General features: G+C 45.1%; 1 protein-coding gene across 2 annotated transcripts in view; it reads right to left on the bottom strand.

Annotated features, from left to right (window-relative positions):
- Positions 1–17,178, bottom strand: part of LOC130072350 (E3 ubiquitin-protein ligase TRIM39-like) — a 30,461-nt gene that overhangs the window by 2,614 nt on the left and 10,669 nt on the right. For both annotated transcript variants that reach the window (XM_056237420.1, XM_056237421.1), the window contains exon 4: positions 9,451–9,601. In XM_056237420.1, coding sequence (XP_056093395.1) covers positions 9,451–9,601 — 151 coding nt within the window. The remainder of the gene's footprint in view (positions 1–9,450; positions 9,602–17,178) is intronic.

The following is a 17,178-nucleotide window of genomic DNA, read 5'->3' as shown; positions in this document are numbered from 1 at the left end:
TTGTTCCCTGCCCTCGTTACATCACGGGTGGGGACACACATCAGCTTTTTGTTGCTGTTTGGGAGTGGAGCATGCCAACAGTCAGTTCTCGAGGGAGCTGACTGTGAGCATTGCGAGAAGCTGTCCGTGAGGACGCTCCGCTCTCGCCGGGCGTTCTTCGAGGAGGACGGTTCGGTTCGCGTTCCCCGCGCGGGTCTCTGTTGCCGAGGCACGGAGACGGCTCGTATTTCGGGGTTCGCAAAAGGATCTGACAGCGGGGGTTGGGACGGGCTCCGCCCTATCTTAGCTTTCACCTGCCAGATCTAGTGTGCTGCGATTTCCAGTTCCGAGGAATTGGTATCGTTAGTGTTTTGTTAAAAAGAAAGAGAACAAAACAAATAAAAATCTTAAGAAAAAGGCAGATGTTTGAGTTTTCAATGAATAAATAAGTCAGCTCATAACTCTGCTGAATAAAGAGGAGCTTTTTTAAAAAAAAGGAGGTTTTATCTAGTGCTTTCCAGTTAAATATTTACTGGCCAGCTGAACATTATGAGATTGAAAATAAAGAAGAGTTTGTTAGATGAACTGTATCTTAAAACAGGAAAACTATGTATCTCAACCTCCTCGTCGGGTACTGTTTTTTTTCCCCTATCTCCACACTGAGGTGTCGAGATCGTGGAATAAACCGGTTTGTATTTATGTGTTTAATCCCCAGATGTCTAACTATAGTAATGTTTGGGTATTAAGTATCATAGTATGACAGTGCCTCAGGTTAAAGAGACGCTTGCGAGCTTTCTCTCTCCCGAGTCGGCGTCATCGTTATTAACCCCGACGTTACCCACCAGCCATCTTAAATATGAATACATTTTTATTAGGCAGCACTGGTGGGTAAAGTATATAAGGACATGGATGTATGTGAGGGGCGACTCTCTGAGGAGGGTCGCAGCGCTGCCAGTTCGATTGTTTCCTGCTGGTGGCCGCAGAGTGATTTATATGTATATATATATAAGTTTTTCTGATATAAAGATAAAGGAAAATAAAGATATAATTATGTCTGTTCTTCTGGACGCTCCGCTTTCAAGAAAACTAAGAAATAAACCATTCAGCGGCGTTCCAGAGGTTTCTTCCTCACCAATCTAATGTTCCTGAGACTGCTGGGCGGGAGCAGTCTCGGCCTATTAAGCTCCTCTCAGCACAAAGTGCGAAACAGAGCGTCGCCATTCGGGCTCCTCCGCAATTGAGGGGTACCTGGGTGGCGGTCGCAGTCTAGCCAGTTAGAGACATGCAAGATCTGAGGTCTGTTTTATCTCTAACATAGCGTGGACAAAGAAGAAGCCCTGACGCCGAGGCGATCAGGCTTCTAAGGGTGGTCCCCTCTGGGGTAGGGACGGTTTTGAGAAATCGTTTCTCCTCAGCGCCCTTTGGGGTGCGACTCTCTGAGGAGGGTCGCAGCACTGCCAGTTCGGTTTCCCTGCCGGTTCGCCGTTTCAGGGCACCAAGGTGTCAGTGTCCCCAAACGAGCCTTCGAATAAAAAAATAAAAAAAGAAGAGCAGTCAGTTCGGTTTCCCTGCCGGTTCGCCGTTTCAGGGCGCCGAAGTGCCTGCTTTTTCCAACGATCCTCCGAGGAGGGTCGTAGGAACTAAGCTAGTTAGGGGTAGGCAAGATCTGAGGACTCTCATCATCTCTAATAAAGCTTAGACAAGAAGTCCTGTCGCAAAAAACGAGGCTATCAGGCTTCTGAGGGCTCCTCCGGGGCAGGGACGGTGTTGAGAAATCGTTTCTCCTCGGCGACCTCTGGGGTGCGACTCTCTGAGGAGGGTCGCAGCGCTGCCAGTTCGGTTGTTCCCTGCCGGTTCGCCGTTCAGGGCACCGAGGTGTCAGCGTCCCCATACGATCCTCCGAGGAGGGTCGTAGAATGGTCAGTTCGGTTGTTCCCTGCCGGTTCGCCGCTTCAGGGCACCGTAGTGACTGTTCAACCAAATCCAGAGGCCAGTCTTGAGAGACTGGTTCCCCTAGTAGAATTTCTGGCAGCGTGGGAACTACTGCCACATATTTCTCAGTGGGTCCTGCACATTATAGAAAAGGGTTTTAGAATTCAGTTTGGTTCTCGTCCACCCAGATTTCTAGGGGTCCTCCTCTCTTGGTGGACCCCGAGCAGGCTTTGGTTATGGAGCAGGAAGTACTGATACTTCTGCAAAAGGAGCTGTAGAAGGGGTTCCTCCTCCCAGCAGACAGCCATTACTTCATTGTTTCCGAAAGAGGATGAGGGAGACTCCTGAGGTTTGCTTTCGGGGGCGAAGCATACCATTATCGGGTTCTCCCATTCGGCCTAGGTTCATTACCCCACACCTTTACAGTATGCGTGGATCCAGCTCTGGCTCCTCTGAGACTCCAGGGCATTCGCGTATTATACTACATCAATGATTGGTTGATCCTAGCTCAATCTGAGTTTATGGCAGTTCGGCATCGAGATGTCGTTCTGTCTCATTGAAGGATGTTAGGGTTGCCTCTCAACGCCAAGAAGAGTGTGCTCTGAGGACCACTTTTCTAGGTGTAGCAATTCTTACAGCCGTAATGGGGTATGTCTAGGCCAGTCACTCACTGTGAAACAGTTTCAGAGACTGTTGGGGCTCATGGCAGCAGCGTCCAACGTGATTACTTTTGGCCTGCGGTACATGAGGCCCCTGCAGTGGTGGCTCAGAACCAAGGGGTTTTCTCCGAGGGGAAATCTGTTCCGCAAGATCAAGGTCACGCGGCTATGCCTTCGTGCTTTGGTCATGTGGAAGAAACCTTGGTTCCTCGCCCAGGCCCAGTGTTGGGGGCTTCTTGTCGACGCATATTGCTATCGACGGATGCTTCCCTCACAAGTGGGGGCGATCATGAGTGGTTGCTCGGCGAATGGCGGACAACACACTGATGGTCTCGTATATCAGAGCAGATATCCTGTTGAGGCAGGGGCTGAGGCCCAGGGGATTGGAGACCTCACCCCGAGGTGGTGGAGCTTCTTAGGGAGAACTTTGGTCTAACTAAAGTCAAGTCGACCTTTCACATCGTTTGTACAACGCATTGCTCTATATGGTTCCCCCTCACGCAGCCAGCTCTTCTCGGACTGGATCCGATGGTGCAGGTGTGGCCGAGGCTGCACCTGTACGCATTTCCCCCGATATCTATGCTCCCGGAGGTTCTGGAGAGGGTTCGCCGGGAAGGGGCTCATCTGCTACTAGTAGCCCCATACTGGCCGACTCAAGTTTGGTTCTCGGACTTTGTCTCTTCTGGACTGCTCTCCCATGGAAATTCCGTTCAGGAGGGACCTGCTGTCCCAGGCAGGGGGCACGATATTTCACCCTCGACCGGAGTTGTGGAAACTGTGGGCCTGGCCTCTGAGGGGGCCAGGCTCATAGAATCCGGTCTCTCGACTGAGGTCGTTGAGACCATTCTCCATTCCAGAGCCCCTTCCACGAGAAGACTATGCACTGAAATGGAAATTATTCTCCACCTGGTGTGGTGAGCGTCAGTTAGATCCTGTTAACTGCCCTGTTGGTTCAGTTCTCGATTTTCTGCAAGACCGTTTCTCTGCTGGATTATCTCCTTCCACCTTAAATGTTTCTGTGGCGGCTATATCGGCCTATCATACCCCTCTGGGGGGTACTTCTATTGGGAGAGATCCTCTGATTACTCGTTTTCTCCGTGGTACATTGAGGTTGAGACCTGCACTGCACTCTAGAGCACCGGCTTGGGATTTAGCCATTGTACTTGAGGGTCTGGCTCTGGCTCCCTTCGAGCCTATTGAAGAGGTTTCAGAAAAATTCCTCACTTTGAAAGCTTTATTTCTCCTTGCTTTTCATCTATCAAGAGAATTGGAGATTTGCATGCCCTGTCGGTTGCTCCTTCATGTCTGGAATTTGCACCTGGTATGGTGAAAGCATTTCTATACCCTAGACCGGGTTATATTCCTAAGGTCCCAGTTAATGTTGGGGGCCCAATAGTGTTGCAGGCCTTTTATCCCCCACCTTTTAATACCCCAGATCAGGAACAACTGAACCTGTTATGTCCAGTTCGGGCATTGGATGCCTACGTTCACAGAGCTGCCCTGTGGCGTAAGTCAGAGCAATTATTTGTATGTTTTGGGTCACTCAGAAGAGGGTGCCCTGCATCTAAACAGGTTATGAGCAAATGGATAGTCGAGGCTATTTCATTAGCTTATGAAGCGGCCGGTCAGCCTTCACCTATGGCTGTACGGGCCCATTCTACTAGGAGTATGGCGGCCTCTACGGCCTTAATTTCGGGGGTTTCCCTTCCTGATGTTTGTAATGCGGCAGGATGGTCCTCTCCGCATACATTTGTCAGGTTTTATGACCTTGACCTCTCCACTCCAGGGGCGAGGTTGCTTGCTTCTTAGTGTGCGCCAAGGACTTCACAAAGAACGGGCATTTGTCACTATGGCGTAGTGGGTATGGGGTTCCCACCGCGTCTCAAACGCAGCTCGAGTTCCCTTGAAAGGGAACGTCTCAGGTTACGTATGTAACCCTGGTTCCCTGATAGGGAACGAGACGCTGCGTTTGCCTGCCATACTTCCTGCATACCCTGATCGACTTGCTTCAGACTTTTCAGAAGCTGGCGCGGTCTGTTTTCAAGGGTGCTTTATAGTTTCCTGGTCTATGACGTCACCTATGACGTATCGGGCTTCCATTGGACTGATTTTACACGTGCTTCATGACGCAATCACGCAGAGCGTTCCCACCGCATCTCAAACGCAGCGTCTCGTTCCCTATCAGGGAACCAGGGTTACATACGTAACCTGAGACGTTTACCTGATTGTTGTTCCCGCTATTCACTCTCATGTTTTTTTTTCTTCTTCCTCTTTTCGTGACCAGAAGGATAGTTTCGCTTAATTTTGTCATGGATGTTGTAGGCCTACACATTAACTGACGCGCTATGACACGAGATGGTGGCGGGGCCTTAAGTAATTTGCGGGGCCTTAGGCTACGCAGAATACGCACCGGTCGCGTGCAGCGCTGCAGCCACGTAAACAGTTTGCCCTTCCCTTACTGACTTTCACTTTCGGTGCTGTAAGACTGAAGAAAACTGGTTAAAGGAATCAACCTCACCACAGATCTATAAGGCAAAGGACCTTGCTTGCACATTAACATTTGAACATCTCACACACACACACACACCCCGCACCCCCCTTCACCTTATCTACATTTTCTCTCTCTCAGTCAGTAACACTAAAAAACGCACACAAGTATATATATGGTTTAATGTGAATGATTATTGTGTTTAGTATCATTTTAAAGGTCTCAGGGTGGCTGGTTCAGATGTCTCATTCCAAATAAGTCAAACAAAAGGTAATAAGGTTTTTAGAAGTTTAGAGAAACTGGCACACAAAGAAAGGTGGACAAATGGCCTCTCTCCCCTACCCCCAAAATAAGGTGTAACCTGAATGCAAATTACCATTGAAAAGAAGTTCTGGCTATTTAATGGAATGCAGCAAGGAGTCGTGGCTCTTTCTGTATTTCAGATAGCCCGTGAGGTAGCTCATGTAGTTCTTAAATGTTGGGTTTGCATCTATTTCTCTTATCCTAAAGCATTTGGTGTTTTGTATTGATGATCTTTGAACTGATTATGAAATTGGCATAATATACTTTTACCTGACATAATAAATTGTTATATTTGATTATTCTATCAGACTTTGACTTCATTTCCATTGGAGTTAAAAGGAATAGTCAAACATTAACGTATATTTAATGATGCACAGATATCATTGAAAAACACTTTCATTTTATGGAGTCAGATGAAACGAGTTAATACATAAGAAAGAATGTATTGTATTTAATTAAAAATCTCCTTGCCATGGGAAAAGACGGAACACTGCGTGAGACCTTCACCGCTAATTTGAATGCCGCCATTGGATCAAATTAGACGGACTTACAGTGCCGAATGGAAGTGAATGAGGCTTTGCTATTTTTTTTTTTTATCTAGGCCTACGTGAAATTCTGCATCCATTGTACGAGTTTTTTTTTTTTCTCGGAAGGGCAACCTGAGTCGAGAAGGGCATATGGGCAGTTGCCCGGGGAACCTGAGCAACCCCCCTGTGCACGTCCCTGCAGTAAACTATGCTTCTCCATCCATTTACGCTTCTTTCCATAAGGTGGTGTGACTCCCCTTCTGTCCGGTGTTAACGGCAGCAGTGTACTTGGCGCGTTAGCGCACGCGACGGCTGCAACTACAGGACCAGCACGACAACCGTCTGGATTGAACCGAGTAGGGGACATCTCTAGGGTCTTCAAGTGGGCCCCTTCCGTCCTCAGTGTTTCGTCGACTAGCCCACGACACCTCAAGAGGGCTCGACAGTGACTCTGGCGTCCCAGAGTCACCCCCCTCCGTCCCCCACTCAACTCAGCCCAGCTTACTGACCTCTACATCCCTCCTGCTGCTGAGACCTAACCACAATCTCACCGCAACCCAACCATACGCGCCAACCCGTTTGACTAAGGCTGTCGAGCCCCACTGGTGCGTTAATAGGCAGTTTCAGTGGCAACGGTTCCGTATGGCCACCTACCGCAAAACACAATATCTGCCCAACCACCCGTCATTCACGCAATATACACAGGAACGTAATGACTGTAAATACTACACAACCTATACAAATAAACCAACAGACTCTACGAAACCGTAGCGTGGCGGCCTGTACACAGCCAGCTAGAATCTTTCCGTCTCAACCACAGCCAGTTGCTGCTCCTTTCTACTGCTTCAGATAAGTTCTTTATAGGGCTGTGATAAACGATTATTTTTTAAACGATTAATCTAGCGATTATTTTTCCGATGCATTGATTAATTAACAATTCGTTTTTCTGTCCGATTCGATTTCGATTCGATTCTGTTATCGATTATCTCCCCATTAATTGACTAATACCAATTTATACATGTTGATTTATATATCTGAATGAAAAAAACATGAATTCCTTAACATTGCAATATGTTTATTGCTCTAAAAATTCCCAAATAAAAAAATATACAAGTGCAAAGTAATGCATTCTTAGTCAGAGGTAGCATTCAATAAAACTTTGAAGCCTTGAAAACACATAGGCCAAGCTTACTAAAAAATAGTGCATCTTGTAATTCTTCTTTCAGATGAAAATACCAACTTGATGTCTGCATTCAATAAAAAAAAATTCTATAAATATTTTTGAGTCTTCATTTTCTTTTCTGACATAGCCTACTCCAGTTCTTGTTAAAACACACCAGACATGCAAATTCTGTGCATTTGGGCACTTTTTGAGTGAAATCATATTTATTTTGCCCATCAAAAGTGTGCTTTCACTTTAATTGAGAGCAGTGCTGCAAAAAAAATACTCTGCGCCGAAACCCGCGCTTCACTGCTGCTCACGCGCTGCTCCTGCTCCCGGTGTGAATGCACTCATTGATTAACATGCACGCCGGAAAAAAAACCCCGCACTGCTCATGCTTGCGGTGTGAAACGGCCGTAATTCACGAGGTTCCCTACATGTGCGTTCCGTGTGCACGTGTGATGCTAATGTTGCGCGATGTTAATCATGCGGCGTCCGAGTGCATTTGACCGGCATAAAATCGGAATATGTCAGACTGACCGGCCGGTCGCCGATCACATGAAAATCGGCCAATTCCGGTCACCAGCCGATCAATCGGTGCATCTCTACTTTAGAGGAACGAGTGCACTTTGCACCTTGCACTTTGAAAGTCTGAGGAGCCACTCGTGTTGCTACTACTCTCCGGCGCCGCCATCTTTGTTTTGGGTCTGACGAATCGACGCGCATATTTTGCGTCGACATATTTTTTGCGTCGACTTAATCGATGACGTCGACGCGTTGTCCCAGCCCTAGTTCTTTACTGTGCGACGCAACTCTTGGCCACTGAATCCGACATCTCTGAGGAACCGGGTTGTAGAGTGTGCCACAACACCTCGACAACCCACTTCCACTGGATAAACCTGGACTCTCCATCCTCGCTGTTCTGCTTCAGTGGCCAGATGAGCATACCGCAGTTTCTTCCTCTCATATGCCTCATCTACAGCATCCTCCCATGGCACTGTTAACTCTTATCAGTTGAACAATGCGTGCTGATCCAGACCACAAAACAATATCTGGTCGTAGGTTAGTGGTGGCAATCTCAGGTGGAAAAATAAGCCGTTGATCAAGATCAGCCAGCATCTTCCAGTCCCTAGCAGCTTCCAGTTGTCCTGGGCGAGAATTGGTGTTAACACCTTTTCTTGGTGGTTGCTCGCCTGGGAACATTGAGGAATATTGTCTTCTGCATGTAATGTTTTGCTAGAACAGGAGGCAACTTATTGGTCACACTACGCTTGCCTTCCAATGCTAAAGCCAAACATCGCAGTACTTGGTCATGGCGCCAAGTAAACCGACTTGCCAGCCCATCTTGCGTTGTTCCACACTCTCCCATCTCATCCACTCTCCCTGCTTGGCCTGGGAAATGGCCTTTATACACCTCATCCTCTCCTCCTGCTTTCGCACCTCGTTGACTACCAGCTTCCTCCTTTGAGCTGGGCCTGCTGCCATTCAGGAGCTAAACTGAGCCCAAAACCCCCTCTTCCATGCTGTACCTGTCCCACAATATCCCCAATTTATTGCTTATTACAATACAGAAGTGGCTCTACAGAGATAACAGGAAAATAATGCAACAAAGTTTGTTTCTAGAAGAAAATAGCGTCACAGTCCAGCTTAAGTAACGTTCAGAACTGGTTAATTTTTGTTGTAAAAAGTTATTAATTTAGTTAATTTATATATATAGCCACTCTGGGGAAAACCGTGATGTCATCGTCCAGCTCAGTTCAGTTCTCATATAATGGTGTCAATGCAGGAGATCAATAATATTGTTGAATATTAAATGTTATATTTAATTAATAATTAAATGTCACCAAATAAGCAAGCCAAAAGCCAAAGGCGACAAAGACGGAAAAGCCGACAGTGGCGATGAACCAAAACTCCATCAGTGACAGAATGGAGAGAGAAAAGCCTTTGGAGAAACCAGACTCACTGTCAAACACAACACAAGTCCAATTCAAACAGGTCATTTCCGTTCACTAAAAATCACACACTTCTGAGAGTCAACTTAAATTAAAAAAGCACATTCCACAAAGAAAATATTAAATTCATAATGTCATATATATTAAATAATTTCGAAGATTTTACATGATTTATTCAGGTAGATTTCATTAAAGAAATCAAGCCTTTAAAAACTACTCAAAAATCATGTGTAATATTTTTACTATCCTTTTTTTAAATAGCATGTAAATATTTTTTACAGTGATGTGTATTGGTGTTTGTTCATGAATAGTTGCATCATAACCCTTACATAACCCTTACATATCTCTAAAGTAAGTTAAAGTAATGTTGCAATAACTGGTTATGGAAAAGGTCATTTCTAAGTTGATAACAAAAACAATCTATACACTGTATTTGATATTCACATACCAGTTTGACTGATTTCTTCATCTAGAGTCTCATCTAGAGTTTTCTTCAGTTGAATCAGAGCTATGAACAGAGAGTTCACATTCACATCAGAGTCAATCCTGATCTCAGTCCAGTTCTTGGCGTGTGGACGAGTGTACAGGGATGAGCTCATCTACAGCAGGAGAGAGAGAACACTGTTAAATATGATCATTATTTTTAAAGCAGTAAATTCAATGTTTTACACAGGAGCTTTCTAACACAGTTGAGGCTAAACCTAAGCAAAAATCTGTTAAGGGGCCCTCCTGACCCATAAGCCATATAAACCATTTGCCATTTCCACACAGTCACACCTGACACCCCAGTTCTCCCACTACAATCAGGGGCGGAGTGGCAATCGGGAGAGTCGGGAGTTTTCCCGGTGGGCCGGTAGTGTTTCGAGGCCCGCGAGGGCCGGTCTGATAATAGTTATACCATGCGCACTTGAGGCCCAAGCAAGGGAAAAAAACCCCGTTTTTTTACATTTTCGATAACGGAGCGTATTTGCACTAAGTGCCTGTCTTCTTAGCAAAAAGACGCCAGACATGAAATAGCTACAGTGGCGTGGGTGGTAGTGTGTGTAGTGCATGAAAGCAGCTTTTGACGCGTTCGATACGAGTTCGAATCCGCCTTTTGCCGAACTCTCTCTTCCCCCTTCTCCCAACACATATGAGATGTAAACTGTACCGCTTATACCATAAAGGTCTCTAGCGTTATATTTTGACAACGAACTAAAATCGAAACCATGATATGGCTTTGTGCCTTTATAAAACAGCACAAGGCATTCTGTTTGTGCTGCGTGATTGAAAGAAAAGTGCGCTCTTTGCTCACCCGATCAGCATGGTGATCTGGTGTTTTCTCCTAAATAAAAGCTCAAGGGTTTATTTCTTGCAAGTGAAGAAATTAGGACAAAAGTATTTTAATTTTCCTATACTATAGTGTAGTGTAATGTAGGCTAAAATATACTTTGGAAATATTCATTTTCATTTATACAGTACATTTATAGGCTATATGGATTTTACGTCATTGGAATAATTATATAAATCATTATTACATTATCATAATAATTGTTTGGCATCCTAAAACACCATTGATAATGTAATGTAGACTGAGACTCTCATAACTAAAAAGATGCTTTAATGTCCCGGTACAAATCAATGCTTTTTCTTTGTTCAACGAGCAGTTCATGGGTTGAATCTCTTAATTTTGATCTCTCAAAGACCACCAGATTGATGCATTTAACCTTAAAATGTACTAAATTTTCTTGCGGGGGAGCATGCCCCCGAACCCCCCTAGAGGCCCAGAGGTCCACCCAACATAGCTTTACTTAATCCTATGTGAAAGAACAACCATTTATGAACTTTACTCCAGCATAGTACAACAAAGTTCCTTTTAAGTCATTAAAACTGTAAATGTCATATTAAAATGTCCTTGGACAAAATATACATTTGGCCTGCCTGCCTAAGAGGGGACCTACAAGACATTGTGCCCAGGGGCCTCTGAACTCTTAATCCGGCCCTGCCGGCGACGAGGGCCGGTGGTCTACGAAGTTTCCCGGTAGATTTTTTGGTCCCACTCCGCCCCTGACTACAATCCTCCCTCATTTACTTAGTACTAATGAAAATGTAATTCCTGATATCAGAAATAGACATATTTTATATTAATATCAATAATTCACATTTTAAATGTACAAATGTAATTATTGATATGAAAAATGCATCCTGTAAATTAATAAAAGCTCAAATGGCTTGCCATTGCATGTCACTGTGTTTTAAATGATAAAAGCAATAATTGATACTAGATGGTTATTATTTACTGAGGGATGTGCATCCATATTGACCAGTATGTCCAGCCAATCAACATTTTAAATGCAATATAGTCAAAGTCAATAGATTGCTTTCCATCTTTCTTGTTTTAAAAGTATGAGAGCCTAATGAGGAGTGCCATCACGCCCATATTGTACTGGCAACTGGTCCCCATATATGTTTACTGGAAAGTGCGCGTTTCATTTCGTGCACGCGCATATGGTCATGTTAACGCGGTTATCTTTTCCGAGCTGCAAGTTTATAAACAGACACCTTTGCCCTTTGTATTATCAAACGTAATCTCATGAGAGTGCGTATGTATAGGCCTACCGCGAATTTAATCTATCGTGCTATTTATACGCCAAAAATGGTTTTCGAGTGCATATGCTACGCACTGTAAATCTCTTGGGTAGGGTGTGGAGTGCGAAAACTGCGTAGGCCTATCATATACACGCAAAAACTATTTTTGCCGTATAAATGGCACGAGAAATTAAATTTGTGGTATAGATACGCGCTTTCCTTTTCTTTTGGGGGCGCTGCACAGTGGCGACCTGCAGTACAGGCTATCTGTTTCGTCCGTTTTGTTTGTTTGATTAGTTGTTTGTCGTGATTATTTTCAATACAAAACATTATTGGATGCACTGTTTTACAGAACGATACCATAAGTCACTATGAGTCGCGTATGGGAGCGGGCTTTAATAGTCGGGTCGATACTGTTTGTTATCAGCGTGGCAGGTGAACCGGCCAGCAACGCGGAGTCACATGTACGCTACAACAGAGACTTTCTTTTACAACTGAGCGCCTACGCGGGCGATTGGAATCATACCGATGTAAACATACCCACGGAGATAACAAGAACTTGTCAATGACAAAGAATACAAGAGAAAACGAGGGAAGAGGGGAGGAGTGCGCCAAAGACTCAAATTCCACTACCAACTATCATTCTCTCCAACGTCCAATCGTTAAAAAGAAAAGCAGATGAGTTGCGAGCAAACACTCGTTACCTGCATGATTACAGGGAAGCCTGTGTCTTGGCCTTCTCTGAGACCTGGCTGAATTGTACCGTGCCAGACTCCGAGGTTTGTCCTGACGGATTTAGTATAGTGCGCTTGGACCGATGCAGCAAGGCAACAGGCAAGGAACATGTGCGTCATGATAAACAACAGATGGTGCAAAACGACTGTGGTAAGAAAAAAGATCTGCACTTCTGATATTGAACTTTTATCAGTTTCTATGCGACCCTCTTATCTCCCCCGTAAATTCCCACAAATATTTCTGACTGTTGTCTATATACATCCAAGAGCAGACATAAACAAGGCAGCAGACATTATTTTTAATATCACCCAAGAATTGGATGAAATCTCACCAGATGCGCCCAAGTTTATAATGGGGGATTTTAATAACTGTACGCTCAAAAAAACTCTTTCTACCTATTCGCAGTATGTCACCTGTGTAAGGACTGGGCCAGGGTGAATCTGAATAACTAAATGCATCCTGCTAAAGACCCAAAAAGACTGAATGTAACACACACACACACACACACACACGAGCCCTTCCCTCCCCCAACACACGAGTGAAGCTCCTGTTACAAAGTTATAACCCATTGGAATGTCTCTGAACAAAGAGACGGACATTTCTGTTGGGTAAAGACATAAAAACCAAAATCCCATCCTTCTCCAGGTACCACACTCACCCTAACTCCAGAACGGGAGTTGTGGTTTGCGAAAGGGGGGGTGATCCCAGCTAATTGACATTGCTCCTATCGACACAGCTCTCCAAGCTTTGTCTCGACTACCCATTCTGACTACCCCACCTGTTGTCCAAGCCTGGACCGCAGCCGACACTGCACGGTGTACCTCTATGGTAGTCAGACACACCCTGACACTGGGCTTGACCTTCATCCTATACAGGAGACTCAACGAGATACAAACATCTTCAGCCAAGCTCACGAAAGGTTTCGGACGAAACCCGCAAAAAGGGGGTGCCAAGTCAGAGACCAGGCCAGAGGCAGCTTCGAACCTCATAGAGCTGAATCCTCAGCCCTAATAACCACCTGCTGCATGAGTCATGATTCACCTGCCATCCGTCCATTGTGATGATTGTTGTCCGATTAAGTCCACACAGGGACTTCATCAGACAAAAAGGGGGACTGTAAGGACTGGGCCAGGGTGAATCTGAATAACTAAATGCATCCTGCTAAAGACCCAAAAAGACTGAATGTAACACACACACACACACACACACACACACGAGCCCTTCCCTCCCCCAACACACGAGTGAAGCTCCTGTTACAAAGTTATAACCCATTGGAATGTCTCTGAACAAAGAGACGGACATTTCTGTTGGGTAAAGACATAAAAACCATTGAATATATTTTGTTAAATGTATATGTGTTTTTCCCCATGTCACAGTGAAATACCTGTGTTTGGCCACGCCATAAATAGACATTAGAAATACCTTCTTTATGCATATTAAATACCTCTGTATTTTTCCTTTGACTTTCATATGATGTGTTTGACACCTCTAAAATGCTCATGGAACGGGCTATCTGAATATGCAAAGAGATATAAAGTAAAGTGTATTTTTAATAGGTTTTACCGCCATTGAAGATTCAAACTGTTAAACTATACACCCTCCTTGAACACACCCCTCTACCACGAGGGGCACGTTCTTCCGAACAAAGGACAATAAAACCCAGGGTTCCCGCGTGCAACATCCATTCCCCGATTGGCCCAGTGAACAGGAAGGGGATGGATTCCTCCGAGGTGATAAATATAGGAGCGCGGCTCCGCCCAACCTCTCTCTCTTGCAGTCTGACCGTCTCAGAGAAACATGTGATGCAAGCGATCTCCTCATGGAGATCTGATCCCACCATGGATCTTTTCTTTTGTTCGTCTAAAGTTCGTCTCTTCTTTAACTTACTCCCGAGTTCGTCTCCCAGGAAAGGAAATGGACTTTGCCGAACTATTTCCTCGGGTAACGTCACCTCAAAGACTTTAAGCCTTTCAAACACTCGCGCCGAATGCCAACGAACGCCACGTGATCCCCCATGGAACAAAGGGGCCACGCGCAAGCGGCCAACCATGCACGCGCCGGGACGGGCCGTGCAAAAACGCTGCGGCTGCGCTCCACACGACGCGCGCAAGCAGGACAGGACCTTCGTTCAACATGCGGGCCGACCGGACCGCGCAAGGAGCCCGCAACACACACAGAACTCGTATTCCTTGCAAGTATCATTCCCGTTACAGCTTCTAAGAAGCCTTACAATGGTGTTTTCGTGTTGTTTCAGAAGGTTGATGTCGAGGTTTACAATTTACCAGCTCTGTCTCTCTCCCTCGCTCTCTCACCAACTTTCTCCCTTTCTCTCTCTCTCTCCAACTCATGTTTACATACCAATTGTCTAAACGCCCCGCGTCGTCTTAGTTTGTGTTTAATGTTTGTAAATACATGTATCATTGTAGAAAATGCTTAAGTAGTTCAGCTTCATTAAATACATTATATCCTTTTGATTGACTCATTGCCTGTTGTTCATAACCCAAGTCACTGATATGCTTCGATAACGTTACGTGCTCTTTACAGAAATACCTCAGACGGGTATGTGTAAACTTTATAGAGCAAGAAAGCTAATTCTTGTGGCCACAGAATTTGTTTTCAAAACTCTATAAATTAATTGAGCTAATTAATTTTACCTGTCTTGTAAAACGTGGTCTGTATAATTAGTTACAATTCATTTGTGATTAATTGTGGGGATACACCTGTGCAGGTAAAATGACAAAGCCTCCCTTAATGGGAGATTTATTAACATGTAAGACTGGGCTGATCCAAATCTGTATGAATAATTATTAGTTATTAATTATTAATTATGACATGCAAATTCCCCATTGATCAGACCCAAGCAGATTCCTTACACCTGTCCAACACGAAAAAATAAAATTATTGATTTATGCTGCGGCTCCATCCCCAAGGCATACTAATCCAGTGCCAGGCCCCACTTGGGTGGCTCAGATCACAACACAGTCCTTCTAAGACCCACTTATAAACAGGTTTTGAAAAGGATTAAGCCTGTGGAAAAGCAGATCCAGGTGTGGGATGAGGACAGTGTAGAGACGCTGAAAGGATGCCTGGAGTGTACATCCTGGACCACCTTCGAGGACTCTTCAGCTGACTTGCACGAACAGACAGAGGCTATCTCGGGCTACATAGACTTTTGTGTGAGTGCGGTCATCCAAACTAAGACCATCAAGGTGTCTTGGTAGTCCATCAATATCGATGATGACGATCCTTTACACATCTCATCTATTTGTGGGCTCGTATATGACTATAGAGTCCAATCCATGAATGGCACAACCGTTCGCAGTAGGGACATGGGAACTGTCCTAGTTCAGTACTTGCAGATTCAAGCAAATTCCTCCTATCTCGGGCCTCAGTGATGTGCACACGGCATCTCACCTGGAATGCACCTTGTGCCTGCCTTGAGAGAGTACACCAGCCAACCCTGTCTTGTGCTCAAAGCTCTAGATCTTTTGGGGCCATTCCAGCAAGATTCAAATAGGACTTCACAGTCTTTGAACCTTTTACATGGTCTGCCACGCTTACGTTTGCCTGAGGAGAGCTCACCATATAGAAGCTGTTTTGGCAATCTACTGTCGGCCATACGAATGACGTGCCCTGTCCATCGAAGCTGAGATTTTAAGATCATGCCTTCGATGAAGGTTGTCTTGGCTCTGTCCAGGACTTCAAGGTTCGTTTTACGGTCATGCCAGCTAATGCAGAGAAGTGACCTCAGACTGCGTATGTGGAATTGTTCCAGCTGTTTCAAATGTCTTCTGTACAAGGTCCATGTTGCACATCCATACAAAAGGCCAGTAAGAACAATAGCCTTGTACAGTTTTACTTTTGTGGTCAGTCTGATGTTATGCTGGTTCAGTACCCGGTTTTTCAAGCGGCCAAGAGCTTGACTTGCTTTGCATATACGGGCACTAATCTCCTTGTCTATTGTTCCATCGCAAGAGATAACACTACCCAAATACTTGAAATGTTCGACTGTCTTGGTCAAGGTACAGATAACCCTGTCTATGGGGAATTCAAGGGCTGCATGGACTGGTATAAAGTTGATGGCCAACGCACCCTTTAAGACAGGGGAAAAAAATGACTATGGATGACAAAGCATCCTTTGCTCTGGCCAATAATTTAAATGAACATTTTACCCGCTTTGAAATAAATGACAGTGATAATGTCTCTGCCTGGCAACAGATTATGATAGATGATGCTGGGATGGAGAGCACTTTGATCATTAAGGAGGAGATGGTCCAGCGAGTGTTTGAGAGGACTAACGTACAGAAAAGTCTGGGGCCGGATAACATTGGAGGCAGAGTGCTGAAGCACTGTGCGGCCCAATTAAGTGGAAATTTTTGTTCCCTCTTCCAGCGCTCAATGGACACCCAGGTGGTTCCACTGCTTTGGAAAACAGCAGTTGTGACCCCCCTTCCCAAAGTCTCCCACCCATCCTCACCCAGGGATTATAGGCCCATCGCCCTCACCTCTCTTTTAGTAAAATCACTTGAGTGGATCATTAAAACATACATCATGAACTCTTGTAGACACGCCCTTGACCCTCTACAATTTGCCTATAAATTTAAGAGGGGGACGGACGATGCCATTGTAGTGCTTTTAAATTATCTGTATAAACACTTGGAAGGTTGTAAAACACATGCTCGCGTTTTATTTGCAGACTTTTCATCAGCATTCAATACAATCCACCCACAAATTTTAGCAAACAGACTTGGAGACAATTTCCAGCTAAACTCAAAACTAATTAAATGGATCTTGGATTTCCTGAGTGGGCGGCCACAACGAGTAAGGGTGGGGAACGCATTATCTGGGGTCCGGAGGATGGGGTGGGAGGAGG

This window comes from Rhinichthys klamathensis, unplaced genomic scaffold (assembly GCF_029890125.1).
Source record: "Rhinichthys klamathensis goyatoka isolate OS25496 unplaced genomic scaffold, OSU_Roscu_1.1 h1tg000486l_1, whole genome shotgun sequence".
In the NCBI taxonomy this organism is placed as follows: Eukaryota; Metazoa; Chordata; class Actinopteri; order Cypriniformes; family Leuciscidae; genus Rhinichthys; species Rhinichthys klamathensis.
The sequence above is the reverse complement of the archived record's forward strand: the minus strand, read 5'-3'. Positions and strand labels throughout refer to the sequence as shown.